Here is a 16,695-nt window from a genome sequence, read left to right as displayed (position 1 = left end):
GTCTCAAAAATACGAGATTTAATAAGAAAGCAAAGGTTGTGAAAACAGCGACAAATGACCCTGAACAAAATACAAACACTTTAAATTGTTATTAATCATTTAATATTGTTAATAGTGATCAAATATATTATAGTTCAGTTTCAGTGGTATTTTAATATCGCTTTATTATTCTCAATTATAATTGTAATATATACTCCTTTGTTTTAAGACTTGTTGTAAAGGCTTGTCTTGAATTGAATTAAACTGGTTGAAATTCACATTTGGTCATTCATATTTCAATTTATTTATTGAACATGTTGTTATACATATATAATGTCAATATAATGTACATAATATTCACTACTTTATTTTTTTAGTCTTTTTTGTTGTAACAAAAAGACGTGCTTTGACTGGGATTCAAACACTGACCACCCAGATGATAGGCAAGTGCCAAATCTACTATATCAAACTGTCAGTTATAGGCAAAGCTGAAACAGACAGGTTAAAATGTTTCCAACATAATCACGAGCAAATTAGTCAAAGAAATTTGATGGAGATGTTTACAAAGAAAGTGGAATACGATAATACTTTGAGCTATTGAAATATATTTCACTAGGAATGACAACGTGTCAGGAATAGTTCTTTCCAGACCCTATGCAGACGACACGATCCAGAGTAGAGTGAGAATACATGAGGAAAAAAGGCATGCAGGATACAGGGATGAAAACAAGGGGGGCGTGTCCATGAAGTGCTGGTGGTCAGGGGAGGTGTGGCCGAGGCAAACGATCCAGGGATGAGTCAAACGGGAAATCCAAAACGGCTCAAAAGTCCAAGGCCAGGCGATCTATCAGAGGCAGATGATTAAAACCAGAACCAATTCTGGACCGACAGGGGAATGGGAACAGGAACAGAGACTAAAAAAATAAAGGAGCCAAGCGCATCCAGGTCCCAGGCTCGCATGATGTGGGAACGAATGCAGAGCCCGGATTAGCGTCAGCGTCTGGCTTTTAAGGGGGAACTAGAAAGGTGCTGGAACAGGGAACAGGTGCGGGAGACGAAACTAACAAGGAAGGGCTGGAGCACCCTTAAGAGGAGGGGTTGCGATCACGACACAGCGCCCAAGATCAAAGCGTGATGAACTATTATGGAACGGATATTTGGTTTAACCTGCATGGCTGAGGGCCGACATCCTGGCCATAGGACAAGGAGGCCAGAACCCCCACGCAGTGTAACCTGTGGTCGCATTAGTATTGATAGCATTTGGTGGAGGAAGGATGATGGGAGTGATTGCTAATTACTGACAGCTGGGTACAATTGAGTGCGGTTGTTGTCATCCATCCCTAACTTTTGTTATAAACTCCATTTAGATACTTGGATATCGTTATTAATTTCTTTAGATACTTGATTCCATATTATATTCCCTATTGAGCAGATTCTAAAAAGTATATGGTTTTCACTGCGATAACGAAAGCAAATATTCATAGAAAAGGTTAAAACATTTTAAAACATACATGTACCATTTAAACTTTATGTAGTCAGAATAAGCACATCAAAAGTTTTCCAAAATAACCACAGTAAGTGACTGGGTGAAATACTTTGATGCTTAAAATGTTTATGAAGAAAGTGGAGCTCAGGTCTCAAGAGAATTAAAAGAAAAATAAGGTATTAAGAGTAATTAAAAGAGTGCTATTAAACGCTTGTACATTACTCACTGCATTTCCATTCTCTTTCTCTCTACCAGTTCAATCCAATCAAATCTATCAGTGATGACTCTCCATATTTCAACAAGAATCCCAAGATGAATGACATGGCCCACTGTCTTGTCTACTTTCTGGCAGCAGATCAGCTGAGCATTATGGGTGATCGTGTTATGCGGCTCATTACAGAAATCAGATCAGCGGTCTCTGACATTGGTAAGAAAATCATCATGTAAAATGCTTTGAAATGTAATATTTAAAAATAATATGTATCATGTTTAAAATGATACCACAGGTTGAGCTCTTTGTGGACCCATCTGTATATGTTATTTTCTCTACTCACTACTATTCCCTGTTTTTCTTTCATTGACTCTGCACCCTAACAGTCCTCTCAGTGTACTCCCCCTTGCCGGGGTCCTTCTCTCTCCCTGCAGTGCAGACACACCCAACATCATTCTTCTGAAACACATCCAGGGTTCTTCAGGCCACACTCCTTGCTCTCTGGATTTCACTCTGGTTCACAGTCAGACACGTGCAGCATTCACACCTCCCCTGTCTTCACTCCAGGCAGTGGGACTAACTTACTGTACCCACATATCGGTGGTGACTGAAGCTGAAGCTGAAGCTGAACCCCACCAGTGCCTTACTGTCTTCTGTGTCTTCTGTGCGCCATTTAAAAACACAGCCTGCTCACCACACCTCCTGATCATCTGAATGTCTGACCAACATCCCTCAGCCATTAATCCACCCTCTGTTGTCTCCTCAGCACACAAACCCACTATAAGGTTTCTGCAGCCTATAGCTGCTCTGCTGTTCAGATTGGAATCATTGATGGCACGTACAGCCAGCAGTCTCTGCTGCCTATGGGTCTTCTATCACCAGGCTCTCCCTCAGAGCCCTAGAGGACAGTGTTGACTTTCAGCTGTATCTCTTCAGAGACATAATAATGCTCATAGCATACTGGGTGTAGAACCTGCAAACAAAACCACCTCTCTGCTCTGCTTCTCAGTAGCATCAAAATCAACAATACCAGCTGCCTCATAAACATACACACACTTTCTTCGCAGTTACCAGCCGCTCCGCCAGCCTGCATTATGTTAGTATTTTATATGCTAGTATATTCTTTATATTTCTAATTGATGAGAACACACAGAAAACACATTTGGCTTTTCCACCAACATAAACGCACTTAAGGAGAAGTGGTATTCCTTTATATTCTCCTTGTTCTGAGAGACAGAACATAAGTCTCTCCAGTGAAGTCAGACAGGCCATACAGATGCAGCCATTCAAAGTGAGTGGTACAAACCCGTACCGCAGGCAACTCACTACGTCATAACGCGTCATACCGCGGTACGTGATTGGCTGGCCGAAATGACCGACAGGGGCACTCATGGTGCGTTGGTCGGTTGTGGAAAGATTTAATCATTTAATGTCTTTACTGTGCACATTTTAATCAGCTTAGTATTGAATATTTACAGATGCAGCCATTCAAAATGCACGGGCGATACCGCACTATTTTGAGGTGCGCTTTACGCAGTCTATCGCGAGTTACCGGTAAATACCGCTAGTTACCGTAAATTCTCCTATAATACCGCAACAAAATAATGGTATCCGGAATTTCCGCAAGGTGGAGCTAATAAAGCTCAACCTCTCATGTTTGAGCTGTTGTCATCAAAGTCTTTAACGAAGATATTACTAATAGTATTAATAATGAATGACCTTGAACAAGCTGTAAACTCAAAGTATTGCCCTGGTCCACATTCTTTTTTTCATTGACCGTCTTTGTAAAAGTAACACCACAGCATTTCGCAATCACGCATTTGTTTCCAATCATGCAAAGTACAGTAATTTTTGAGAATCGATTCACCATGCCTTTCACATACTCATAAAAGAGATTGATTTAGGAACATAAACATATTACCGTATGCAAACTGTACTGTATACAGTATGTATATGTATATTTAATGTCTTAACTGTGCCCGTTTAAGTATTGAAATTTATATGGAATTTTACCACTGAAGAGAAATCTTAGTACCTGAGCATAAAAAGAATAGGAGCATACTGTAACGCGTGTGAAGGCCATAAACAATATTAATTTTGGAACTTAAACATACAGTATATGGCTGGTCTCGGTACTTTAAAGAAAACATACACACCAGTATTCCATTTCTCCCTAAACATTTTAAGCATCGAAGCTTTTAACTAACGTGATACCGGAGTCAACAAGCATACTTTTAGAATTTGATTAAAAGGGAATATAATATGGAATCGCGTATCTAAAGAAATGAATAACAATATAATTATATTCATGTACCGCAACACAAGAATAGTACACACTGTACATTGTCTGTTGATAATGTTTCTGTAGTGCTTTTTCAGCATTCTGTATGTGACCTTGCTGGTGGCACAGTGGGTTAGGTTCCTGACTCCCATATCACATGGTCTGTGATTGAATCCTGCTGGAATCATTAATTTTACAAACATTTCTTTGAAAAAATGAAACGTTTCCCTGAGTCAGAGATTAAATAAAACCTCACTCGCACCAAACAAATTTATATTTCTAAATATCACAATATGATCGAATTTAAGTCATTTTAATAACAATGAATAGTCACCTAGGTGTTACAATATAAACATTTATATTGATTTAAATCATCTTTTGATTTAAATCGCAAACGCGGGTTTAAATATATGTGTTTTTTGATTCACAATCAGACAAATGCAACATAAATTGATATCTTTGTCTTCTAAGTATCTTAATAAACTTTCAGCATAGCTTTCCCCCCCTTTAGATTTATTTTTCTTGGGATCTTGGAATCAAACGTGGAAAGATTAGATTGTAATCGTTTTTATTTTTTAAATACATTTTAGAAAAGTGTAATCTATACTAAAAAGCTGTACACCACCTGCTATAAAGATACATATTGTAATACTTTCGAGTTCGGATAGGACAGACACGAGAACTCAGACTTGCGGAGTTAAAGCAAGCTAAAGCCTTGATTTTATATATCACCTTTAAAATTGGCATCTTAAAGCAAAGTAAATACCCAACACTAATTGTACCCATCTGTCATGCTAATAAAGTACCTTGAATTGAATTGAACTGAGGGAGAGAGGGGGGGAGGGCAAGCAAGAGAGCCAGGACAGACAGGTAAATAATACACTCCACAGACATTCACAACATTCACAACAGTGACATATCATAAAACGTTTGCACATATAGTTAAGTTATTACTTGGTTTTCAAAGTGCAATGAAATACAATATTGTTGTTGTTGCTGTTATTGCTGTTTTTATCCTGTAAGGCGTTTTGAGAAGCCACCTTTAAAGGCGATATATAAAAGCGCTGATTCTTATGGAATGTGTTCCGCCGGGGATTCAACTTTTTTTTTTTTAATCGCGTATCTAAGGAAATAGCAGTATAACCTTGTTCATGCACAAACAGTGGCATGTTACATTATTAATTTTGGTGTTTCCTCTTGCCAGAAAGCTCTAAATTGCATTTTGAGTGCGGTTTTTGGCTTTTTTTAAATTGCAACCCATAAATAAAGCTGATACTGTTTAGACTTTGAATTATTTTAAACTGTATTACAGCAGCACAATGGATAATGCAACGTAAATTGCAAAAATGCACTTGGAATCTGTCAGGCATTTTCTTTTACTGCAACGGACATAAAAACTCCCTTGCTTTTAACAGAGCATTTCATAATTTCTAACTACGAAAATTATTTAAACTGCGACACTTATCATTCAACCAGAGCTCGAAATATCACAAGGATCCCCAAGAGCACAGCAAAAACTGTATTAAAAGAATCGCGTATCTAAAGAAATTAATAAGATATAATTATATTTGTGTACTGCAACAGGGCTGTGTAGGGCTGTTTCACCTCTCTCTTCATGTGACTCTATTCAAAAGCCATTTAGCAAAGGGGAGATGAGAAGAGTGACAAACTAGTATACTTTAGATCTTTTTTTCTGAACTGGGGAAAATCTGATCATGTTTCTCTATTACAATAATAAAAAACAATATTTTATATATCACCTCTAAAAGTGGCATCTCAAAGCAATACAGTAGATGGAAAAACAGTTAAAAGGACCAAAGTAAATACCAGACAAACGCAGACGCGTTTTTAATAAAATGCTTTTATTCATTCAGCAGAGAGTGAGAGGGATATCCAGCAGAGAGAGACACACACACTGGTTTTCATTTGACAAAAAGTAATTGTTTTTTTGCATTCCTCTTTTCTAACAGGAATGTTTTGTTTGTGGACAGACTGTTAGACTAGAGGAAAAGAGCGCCTCCTTCTACGAAGCATTTCGTTGATCCAGTCACAAATTATTTTCCAGTCGCACGAAGTAAGGGTTGAGAATCTCCGATTCACCATGCTACTAATGGTTTCCCGGAGATTGCAAGGCAAGGCACTTTTGCCTCTGGACCCATCGAAATTTACAGACGTGGTCCACCCCCAATAAATTTCAAAAGTCACATGATTTTGAAACACGAGGGTGGCGTAGCGGTCGGCTCTTGCTTTCCCGTCTATGCAGATGCACTGCAAGTACAACCCCCCCTCCTTCTCTTGAGTGATGGGTAACAGTTGGATATCAGGGAGAATTATTCGTCCCACTGGCGTCTGTGAATTCCACTCTGTAAACAGTGCTTCCTGAGGGGAGATAGCCGGCGGGGACAGCATCAACCAATTCCTGCGCGGTGGTGAGCGGAGAGGCCGGGATGGAGTGTCCTGAGGCGGTGTGTGCTCTGCGGGGGGCAGAGCTTCCGCCAGGCATTGCAACCTGTGCGGCGGGGAGAGGCACTTATCGGGAGACAGATGCTCAACTGTTTGACTGCTGGAACATACTGTCTCCTTCCTCTGCATTTTCAGGAGTGTCTCTAGCCTCCCAATCCTCCCCAGTAATGCGTCGTACTGCTCCCGCTGCTGCCAAAAAGTCTCCACACAGGTGCTGCTTCTACAGGTTGGCACCCTGGCCAGTGGCCGAGAGCAGAGACCCACAGCCTGTGGCAAAATAACATAATTCATGTAAGAAATAAAGTCACACAGTAGTATTCATCAGTCGCGGAACAGACGTCAAAATAAACGTTTCTTTTTATCCATCTTACCGCTTTCTTTTTTACTGTCCTGGAGGTAGATTTCGAAGATCATTTCGCCCGTGCGGTGTTTTCTTAAAGAACAGGCTACGAAGAAATATTTATAATTTAATTTAAAATTCAAAATGGCAGTAATACCTTGTAATATGCGCTATAATCGCATATTTCAGATGAAGTCTGCTGTATTTGCTTACCCTTCGCTCTTTGGAAGCTGGGGCGGTAGAAGCACCCCGTCTCTTCCCGTAAAAGGTCTTGGTCTCCATACTGTATTGTGGTCGCTGTAGTGCAGGCTCGCAGTTTTTTTTGTGATCGGAGCTCACCCAATCCCTTGGTGTATTTATGCTATATTCACATGTACGGCTAGAATGTGTTCATTGTCTTCCAATGAAAGGCAGGTTCCTTTTGCCGAAGTCGGGAGACATTAGAGACTTGCCACACCCGGACTGTTAAACCAACGCATAAGCACGTCAAATCCCATTGAGGAAATGTTTGTCCCTTGTTTTGTCCCTTGATTTACTGATCTGCATTAATTACAGAAATCAAGTTCCTGCTCTTTGCAGACGACCTGGTCCTGCTGTTGCCTACAGAACAGAGGCTGCGGCAGAACCTGGCACTGCTGTTGCAGCACTGTCAGACCTGGGCGCTGACAGTCAATCTGGACAAGACCAGAGTTATGGTTTTCAAGAAAAAAAGCCAGACCTCAGGGAAACAGGTACAAATTCACACTTAACAACAACACATTAACACTTAACAACGGGAGCAGGACCGAATTAGGCCAGTACCCACTATTGTTAAACATAGAGAAAAGAATATTAAAGTATTGACTTTAGTATTAGCCATACAGAACATTAAAGTGCCCCTTTCCATTCAGTGGGTGTCTGAGCCGCTGTGTCCTATCTTCTGACAGTCGCTGTTGTGAATGTCTGTAGAATGTATCTTATTTTTAGTACTATATTTTTATATTGTATTCCCTATTAATCAAACTCTAAGAGTATGTATCGGCTTGTCCCCTCCTCCCGCCCCTCTCTGTGTACGGTAGAGCCTCCTGTCCAGCCAGCATATGTCCACAGACATTCACAACAGCGACATATCATAAAACGTTTGCACATATAGTTAAATTATTAGTCGTTTTTCAGGAAGTTAAAAAAACACCTGAATTACTTATCCAGTCTCTCGAAATAAAGTTAATTTTCAAGCAATGCAACAAACGTCGGGCAATGTGTTTTTTTTTTAATCCAATATTGACAGCCACATCTTAAATCTTGTCAGTCAGCTCTTTTTTCTCTATCACCTTAAGGACAGCACATACAAGGGTTAATTGGACCGCGCAAATAAATTTAAAATAGTCTTCTTTAGGTGTGAGGGCAGGAGTGGATCACAGAACGCATAATCAGCAAATTAGGAAAACAAAGAACAGGACAGGTGAGACGTTTATCCAGAGAGCGAGTGATCAGAAAAAGGAACAGCTGTTACGCCCAGGTTTTACGCTCTCTCTGCTGAATGAATAAAAGCATTTTATTAAAAACGTGTTTGTGTTTTTCTGGGTATTTACTTTGTAATCTGTGGTTTACATCTACTGTATTGCTTTGAGATGCCACTTTTAAAGGTGATATGTAAAATAAAGTTTTTTATTATTGTTATAGAGAAACATGATCAGATTTTCCCTGGGTCAGAAAAAAGATGATTAAAATCTGTAATCTTTCCACTTGTATGTCATCGGAAAATACAAGAAGTTTCTGCTTTGTGTAAGGATGGTATCAAAAAGTAATCTAAGTGGTGAGAAAGCTGTGCTCCTCAAAGCGCTTTACAGGATAAAAACAATAACAACAATAGTGTTAGGCTGGGCAAGCGATTTTTTCATAGAAATACAAAATGAGATATAATGATGTGTTCCGGCTAAGACATTAACAAGTACAACCCCCCTCTCTGCGGGAGTGCTGGCTGTGACGAATTAAACCGGTTTCACAGGTATTTTCAAAGTAGAAGGGGGCAAGATTTCCAGCGAAAGACACCTCCCCCCCTCCAAAACCAAGGAAGTACAGTACTTACTAGTTAAGAAAGCTAGGCTCCTCAATGAAATCGCTTTAACATGCTAATGCGTTGGTGTAACAGTCCGGGCGTGGCAAGCTTCTAATGTCAACTTGACTCGATTGGAAGACAATGAACATATTCTAGCCCTAAATGAATTAATAGCAAACATGGTTTACATAAAAGACATTTTTCCAAGAAAGTTTATAATAATACGATCTATAGTTGAAATCTGAGCCTAAATAAAAAGAAAAAGCATTTTCAGAGAGCTATTACGCTGTGTTTATGTAGAAAAAGTGGTTAGGTTTATGAGCCATCTAATTACTTATTCGTTTAAAACGCTATATAAAATAAAGTTTATTATTGATTTGCTGGACAGAGCGGTGAACATCATTATGGATAAGACAAAGATAACGATCCTGATCAGTTTAGAAATCTGTGTACGCTGTAAGGTTTTTACTTCTTAGACTTTTAAAATACACGTTTCGAATAGAAAGAAATCATCTTCCTGGTACAGTATGAATAGCAAACCAGCACGGCTTTTTTCTCCAATCAGAGGGGTTAGACTCTCAGTTAAAAGCAAAGGAGATTGTCTGTTATATTGGGCATAAAAACAAGAGTTCGCTGGCATTATATCCTAGAAGACACAGACTGGCACCAGATCGGGAGAATGCCCGCAGCGTAAAAGAAAATGCCTTATGAACTAGGGATTGGACAGTTTCCAAGTGCTTGTACAATCGATGGAAATGTTCAAATAAATGTGCAAAAGAAATAAACAAAATAATAATTGATTTCTTTATCATATTGGCTACCTAATGTCCTCTCTTTGCTAGTTAGTGGTTGTGTTTCTGCGTTGGGTAGCAACAGGTGACTATGTTCTCAGGTGTAAGATGTAAACAGCTTAATTTTCGTGTTAAATAATTTTTTAAAATTAAAATTCATTCTATACAGCAATCGCATATTTGGGTACCGTTTCATAAAACTTTCATGCTTAAAATGTTTAGGGAGAAATGGAAGACTGGTGTGTATTTTTTCTTTAAACTACCAAGAAAAGCCATACACAGTACAGTTTACATACAGTAATGTTTATGTTCCTAAATTAATATCGTTTATGACCTTCAGATGCGCTAAGCTCCTCTTCTTTTTATGCTCAGCAACTAAAATTTCCCTTTAGTGGTAAAATTTTATATAAATATTCAATACTAAGCGGATTAAAATGTGCACAATAAAGACATTAAATGATTAAATCTTTCCATGACCGACCAATGCACCACAAGTGCCCCTGTCAGTCATTTTGGCCAGCCAATCACTTACCGCGGTGCCCTGCGGTGGCTTTCCCGTACCGCGGGTTTGTACCATGCATTTTGAATGGCTGCATCTGTATACAGTACAGTGTACATACAGTAATATGTTTATGTTCCTAAATTAATATATTTTATGAGCATGTGAAGGACATGGTGAATAGGAGATTCTCAATACTTACTTTGTATGATTGGAAAAGAATGCGTGATCAGATCAACGAAATGCTGTAGTGTTACTTTTTGTCAATTAAAAAATAAAGTATTTTTGTTTACAAAGACAGTTACAAAGAATGTGGACCAGGGTAATACTTTGAGTTTACAGCTTGTCCAAGGTCATTCATTATTAATACTATTAGTAATATCTTTGGTAAAGACTTTGAAGCATAAAATATTTCTGCATAATTAAAATATTTATGATAAAGGTGGTAGGTTGTGTACTTTTGTCCAACAGAGCAATTTTGCTTTCATAAAATATACCGATTTTTTAATATATGATGATTAACATACTGTAATACAGTTTAAATGTAAAAGTCTAAAGAGTATACAACTTAAATTTTTAATTGAATAAAGATTGTCCCTCAGCAGTGATCAGGATTCAAAACCTGATGTTTTCTGGTGACAGCTCTAATGCTGTACAGGAGAGGTTAAGCTTTATTACCTCCACCTGCCGGTTTTACAAGGTGATTCAGGATACTATTAACAGTATCTAATTTGCATATGGTAGGATGCGGTATATTGTGACACGCCCACTGTGTTATACCGCAGCATACCCCACTTGTTTTGAATGGCTGCATCTGTATACTCGATATAGCGACCATCACAGCTGTATCTCATCAAACCCTCAATTCACTACAGTTTTCCCAAACTGGCTGACAGCCTAGAGCTCATTGTAAAAACACACAAGGACTCAATGAACACACAGCCTTCTACACAATAATAATAAATGTTGTTCAAGACATTAATTTGCAGAAACTACAGTGGATTTAATGAAAGCCTCTAGTATCATAGAAGATACAATATTGTGGTGTCTCCGGGGGAGAGTTTATGTAAATGAAGGTAGTACTCACTCCACACTTTTCTTTCCTGAGATCCGTGGCGTTTCTTCCTCCAACTGTCTTCCGAATACAGTCCGTAATCCGTTCCCTTAGTCCTGATCCGATCCGAGTTCCAAAAGTCCTTAATAAAGCCAATCCGCGATATATACTTAACCAGTGTCTGTAATCCAAAACCATAAACCTTTTCTCCTTTCAGTAGTCCGTTATTCCTTAGCCCGATCCTTAACATGCACCTCTTTCCTCTCTTTTCCTCCAAACCGCATTCACCTTACCAGCTTCCGCGCTGTTCACTGCCTCCGGGGCACTTATATTTCGGCTCCTGATGCGGCTCAGCTGTGTCTCGTTGTTTCTCAGGGTAGACTCTTTCCATTTCCTGGCCGCCATTTTGCTAAGGTCCATATTTAGCATTTTCAGTGTTTCGTTCCTGAAATACCAGTTAGAGATGACCCTTCCCCGGGTCCTCTTACAATATAAACAAAGAATTTGAGATCATTTTTGAATATTATTAAATCAGACTCATATATGCAATCTGCACAAATTAGCAAAATATGACTGCTCTTTGCTGTATAGTAATTACGAAAGACATTAATAAAGTTTTGGGTCACACTGACTGCAATCACTGCACAGCAATAATTCAGAATTCACCACTACAGGAGCCCTCAGGGCTCACTCACTCCTTGTACCTTGTTCATAGCAATCACAGCTGTTAAAGCTAAAGAGTCCTGTCTAAAAGGATAGTTTTAAAATTGCTTTGCTGTGGTCATCAACCTAAACTGAATTTAAACCCTGGAGAGTTGTAATAACATATGGACAGTTTTGTGGCCAAGACAAGAAATAAAACAGAGATGAGGATATTAGGTCCTACAATATTAAAAAATAGCACCTACCATTTACACATATGCACCAAATAATTCTACACCTGATCAATGCTGTAATAAATTGGGAACTTTCATTCAGCACTATTAAACTGCTTGGTAAAACACAGATTCACAACAACATCTAAAACATTGTCAAATAAAATTGTGAGAAAAACTCTCAAATATATAATAATATAAATGACGGATAACTTTCTCCATCAGTGTGAAATGATGAAAGTAAAACACAACACAATGCAATCTAAATGGTACAGACAAAACTTTTACTACATCTGAAAAACAAAATTAAAACGTATAAAAGTTTTAAAGATCCCAAGTAATGTTTGTTCCAATAATTCTGAATGAATAGTATTTCATGACAAGTGTAGCCTTACATTACCCCAAGAATATGATCCACTACACCTGATAGACTGATCCAGGGAATATTCTAAAGCTGAATGAGTGAAGTACAAAAATACAGTGTATAAAATCAAATTGCCTGGAAGAAGCTCAGAAATAATAGTCAATAATAGCTCCACTTTTGCCATTTCCCTGCCTCTGAAATCATAACTTCTGCATAAGGAAGGTTTGATAAAAAAATATATATATATTTTGTTTTTGCAGATATTCCCCAGGTTGTGCTGTTAACTAAGGTGGATAAAGCCTGTCCACTGGTGGGAAAAGATGTCAGGATGGTGTACAGGAGTAAATACATCAAAGCACAGGTGAATTTAAACTTTGCTATTTAATATTAATCTATTACTGTCTCAAGTTACAGTACACTTTAATAAAGAGAATGCAAACCTGACCTTAATATTCAAGAAATACTCTTACAAGGTTTGTACCTTATTACAATATTGTAATCAGCTTAAATTAGTTTTGCTGATTTGCTTCATAATCAGTCGGCATCTAGGCTCCGGCTAGAAGGAGACAGTAAGAGCTCTGAAGTTAAGGGATCTTGTTAGAGTCACCCTGCGTTGGCTAATGGCCTCTGAGACTCTCAGTGAGGTACAGTAGGCTTGAAGATGATGCAGGAGATGCATTACTGAGGTGGGTCTTGGGTCTGAGACAGGCAGGTTGCAGCCTCTTTGCTTGGCCAAGTGATGTAGAAATGTGTTGTTGAGGAACTGGAGCATCTTCTCACAAAAGAAAGGAGAGCAGAGTCTGGACAGCACATCCTCTGCCACTAGTCTCCCTGCATACCAAGATCTGCAGACACACAGGCATTCACTAAAACATTTGACATTAAAAGACATTAGATTCTTTGATGTTTACAGTATGTCTGCAATGTTTAAAGTACAATTTAATTCCTTGGACTTGTATGTTATATTTAATCAATCATCTGTCTTTCTTTATATTTCAGATAGAGAAGTTACATCAGATATTGGGCATTCCTATAAACTGCATTCTGCCCGTGAAGAACTACAGTAAGGAAATCAGCCTGAATGATGACATTGATGTCCTGGCCCTGACAGCACTGCTGCAGATACTCAGATTTGCAAATGGACACTTACTAAACTTGAAGCAAATGGAATATAAGAAATAAAGTTGTAAAGTATTAATAACTATGCACTATATTTTAGAAATTTATTATACGCTGATGCATATCTGAACAGCTAAATTAACTCAATTTTGTTTCTTGTTTTTCTGATATTCTCATATATTGATTAGAAATTTGACAAGGTAACCTAAAAATGCCTCTGTATAAGAATATGAACAGAAAAAAGAATAAAAACCACCGAATGCTACTATGAATTAAATCATTCATGAGGTTCTGCTTTACTGCAAGATATAAAGAAGCAGATACTGTATATCACTATATCAAGCAGCCCACTGAAGCTGGCCTGGCCAGTACCTGGACCTCAGAAAGCTACGGTTGCAGCCATTCAAAGTGCGCGGTACAGACACGTACCGGAGATAATTGGCTACGGCATTGCGCATTGTGGCGCAAGATAACGCGCGGTACCGCGGTACGTGATTGGTTGACCGACAGGGGCACTCGTGGTCTGTTGGTCTGTCGTAGAAAGACTTACAGTAAACGTCTGTGCCCGTTGTAGATATTGAATTTTACCACTGAAGGGAAATCTTAGTAGCTGAGCATAAAAAGAATAGGAGCATACTGTAACGCGTGTGAAGGCCATAAACAATATTAATTTTGGAACATAAACATACAGTATATGGCTGGTCTTGGTACTTTAAAGAAAAAATACACACCAGTATTCCATTTCTCCCTAAACATTTTAAGCATCGAAGTCTTTAACTAAAGATATACCAGAGTCAACAAGCATACTATTAGAATTTGATTAAAAGGGAATATAATATGGAATCGCGTATCTAAAGAAATTAATAACGATATAATTATATTCATGTACCGCAACACAAGAATAGTACACGCTGTACATTGTCTGTCGATAATGTTTCTGTAGTGCTTTTTCAGCACCCTGCATGTGACCTTGCCGGTGGTGCTGTGGGTTAGGTTCCTGACTCCCATGTCATATGGTCTGTGATTGAATCCCACTAGAACTATGACTTTTTTTTAACAAACATTTCTTTGAAAAAATTAAACATTTCCCTTGGTCAGAGATTAAATAAAACCTCACTCGCAACAAACAAATTTATATTTCTAAATATCACAACATGATCGGATTTAAGTATTTTTAATAACAATGAATAGTCACCTATGTGTAACAAAATAAACATTTATATTGATTTGAATCACGTTTTGATTTCAATCGTTAACGCGTGTTTAAATATATGTGTTTAAAGGCGATATATAAAAGCGCTGATTCTTATGGAATGTGTTCCGCTGGGGATTCAAAAAATTTATTTTTTAGGGAAAATCTGATCATGTTTCTCTATAACAATAATAAAAAACTTTATTTTACATATCACCTTTAAAAGTGGCATCTTAAAACAATACAGTAGATGTAAACCACAGATTACAAAGTAAATACCCAGACAAACGCAAACGCGTTTTTAAGAAAATGCTTTCATTCATTCAACAGAGAGAGAATGTAAAACCTGGGTGTAACAGCTGGATAAACGTCTCGCCTGTCCTGTTCTTTGTTTTCCTAATTTGCCGATTATGCCTGCTGCGATCCACTCCTACCCTCACACCTAAAGAAGACTATTTTAAATTTCTTTGCGCATCCTTAAGGTGATATCACATAAAGGTGATATGTAAAATAATGTTTTTTTATTATTGTTATAGAGAAACGTGATCAGATTTTCCCCGGTTCAGAAAAAAAGATCTAAAGTATACTAGTTAAGAAAAATAAATCTAAACGGGGAGAAAGCTATGCTGAAAGTTTATTAAGATACTTAGAAGACAAAGATATTAATTTATTTTAGTTAAAATTTTATATATCACCTTTAAAAGTGGAATCTCAAAGCAAAGTAAATACCCAACACTGATTGTACCCATCTGTCATGCTAATAAAACACCTTGAATTGAATTGAATTGAAGGAGAGAGTGGGGGAGGGCGAGCGAGATAACCAGGACGTAAGGCAAATAAGATACACTCCACAGACATTCACAACAGCGACATATGAAACGTTTGCACATATAGTTAAGTTATTACTTGGTTTTCAAAGTGCAATGAAATACAATATTGTTGTTGTTGCTGTTCTTGTTGTTTTTATCCTGTAAAGCGTTTTGAGAAGCCACCTTTAAAGGCGATATATACTGTAAAAGCGCTGATTCTTATGGAATGTGTTCCGCCGGGGATTCAAAATTATTATTTTTTTAATCGCGTATCTAAGGAAATCTCAGTATAACTTTGTTCATGCACAAACAGTGGCATGTTACATTATTAATTTGGGTGTCTCCTCTTGCCAGAAAGCTCTAAATTGCATTTTTTTGACTTTTTCTAAATTGCAACCCATAAATAAACTGCGACACTTTAAACTGCGACACTTATCATTCAACCAGAGCTCGAAATATCACAAGGACCCTCAAAAGCACAGCAAAGACTGTATTAAAAGACTGTATCACATCTAAAGAAGACTATTTTAAGTTTCTTGGCGCAGTTCATTGTGCAATTAACCCTTGTATGTGCTGTCCGCGCTCAAAATGCAATTTAAAAAAAGTCAAAAACCGAGCTCAAAATGCAATTTAGAGCTTTCTGGCAAGAGGAGACACCCAAATCAATAATGTAACATGCCACTGTTTGTTCATGAACAGGGTTATACTGCTATTCCCTTTAATACCCGATTAAAAATAAAATAAAAAATGTTTTGAATCCCCGGCGGAACCGGGCATCCATATGAATCAAGTAACAGGTTTATTCCATGCTGAAAAAAAGAAGAAAGAAAACACATTCCATAAGAATTGACTGAGCTCCGCTCTGTACCACGCAATGATCCCCCCAGAGTCTCTGCCCCGGGTTATTTGGGTTTTTAGACAGAGGGTAAAAAACTCTCTCTCTCGCTTGACCTCCCCCTCCCTGTGTATTGTCTGTTTTTTTGTTAACAAGGCTTGCCAGCTAATGTGAATCGAAACCTGTCTTTCTAGCTTTTAAAATCGTGCGATGTGTAAGCCACAATTCAAATAGAGAAAAAAGAGCTGACTGACAAGATTTAAGATGTGGCTGTCAATGTTGGATTAAAAAAAACACTTTGCCCGACATTTGTTGCATTGCTTGAAAAATAACTTTATTTTGAGAGACTGGATAAGTAA

The 16,695-nt window shown here is 38.0% G+C and overlaps 1 protein-coding gene across 1 annotated transcript in view; it reads left to right on the top strand.

The window, feature by feature from the left end:
* The window catches only part of LOC148646879 (interferon-induced protein 44-like), a 506,117-nt gene extending 492,352 nt beyond the window's left edge, over nucleotides 1–13,765 (top strand). Inside the window, exons 10-12 of the mRNA XM_088608952.1 lie at nucleotides 1,721–1,892; nucleotides 12,642–12,742; nucleotides 13,381–13,765. Of these exons, the coding sequence (XP_088465078.1) occupies nucleotides 1,721–1,892; nucleotides 12,642–12,742; nucleotides 13,381–13,563 (456 nt within the window). The 3' untranslated portion in view covers nucleotides 13,564–13,765. The remainder of the gene's footprint in view (nucleotides 1–1,720; nucleotides 1,893–12,641; nucleotides 12,743–13,380) is intronic.
* The last annotated feature ends 2,930 nt before the right edge of the window (nucleotides 13,766–16,695 follow it).

The sequence above is a fragment of the Lepisosteus platostomus genome, chromosome 16 (assembly GCF_059453375.1).
Source record: "Lepisosteus platostomus isolate fLepPlt1 chromosome 16, fLepPlt1.hap1, whole genome shotgun sequence".
Lineage (NCBI taxonomy): Eukaryota > Metazoa > Chordata > Actinopteri > Semionotiformes > Lepisosteidae > Lepisosteus > Lepisosteus platostomus.
The sequence above is the reverse complement of the archived record's forward strand: the minus strand, read 5'-3'. Positions and strand labels throughout refer to the sequence as shown.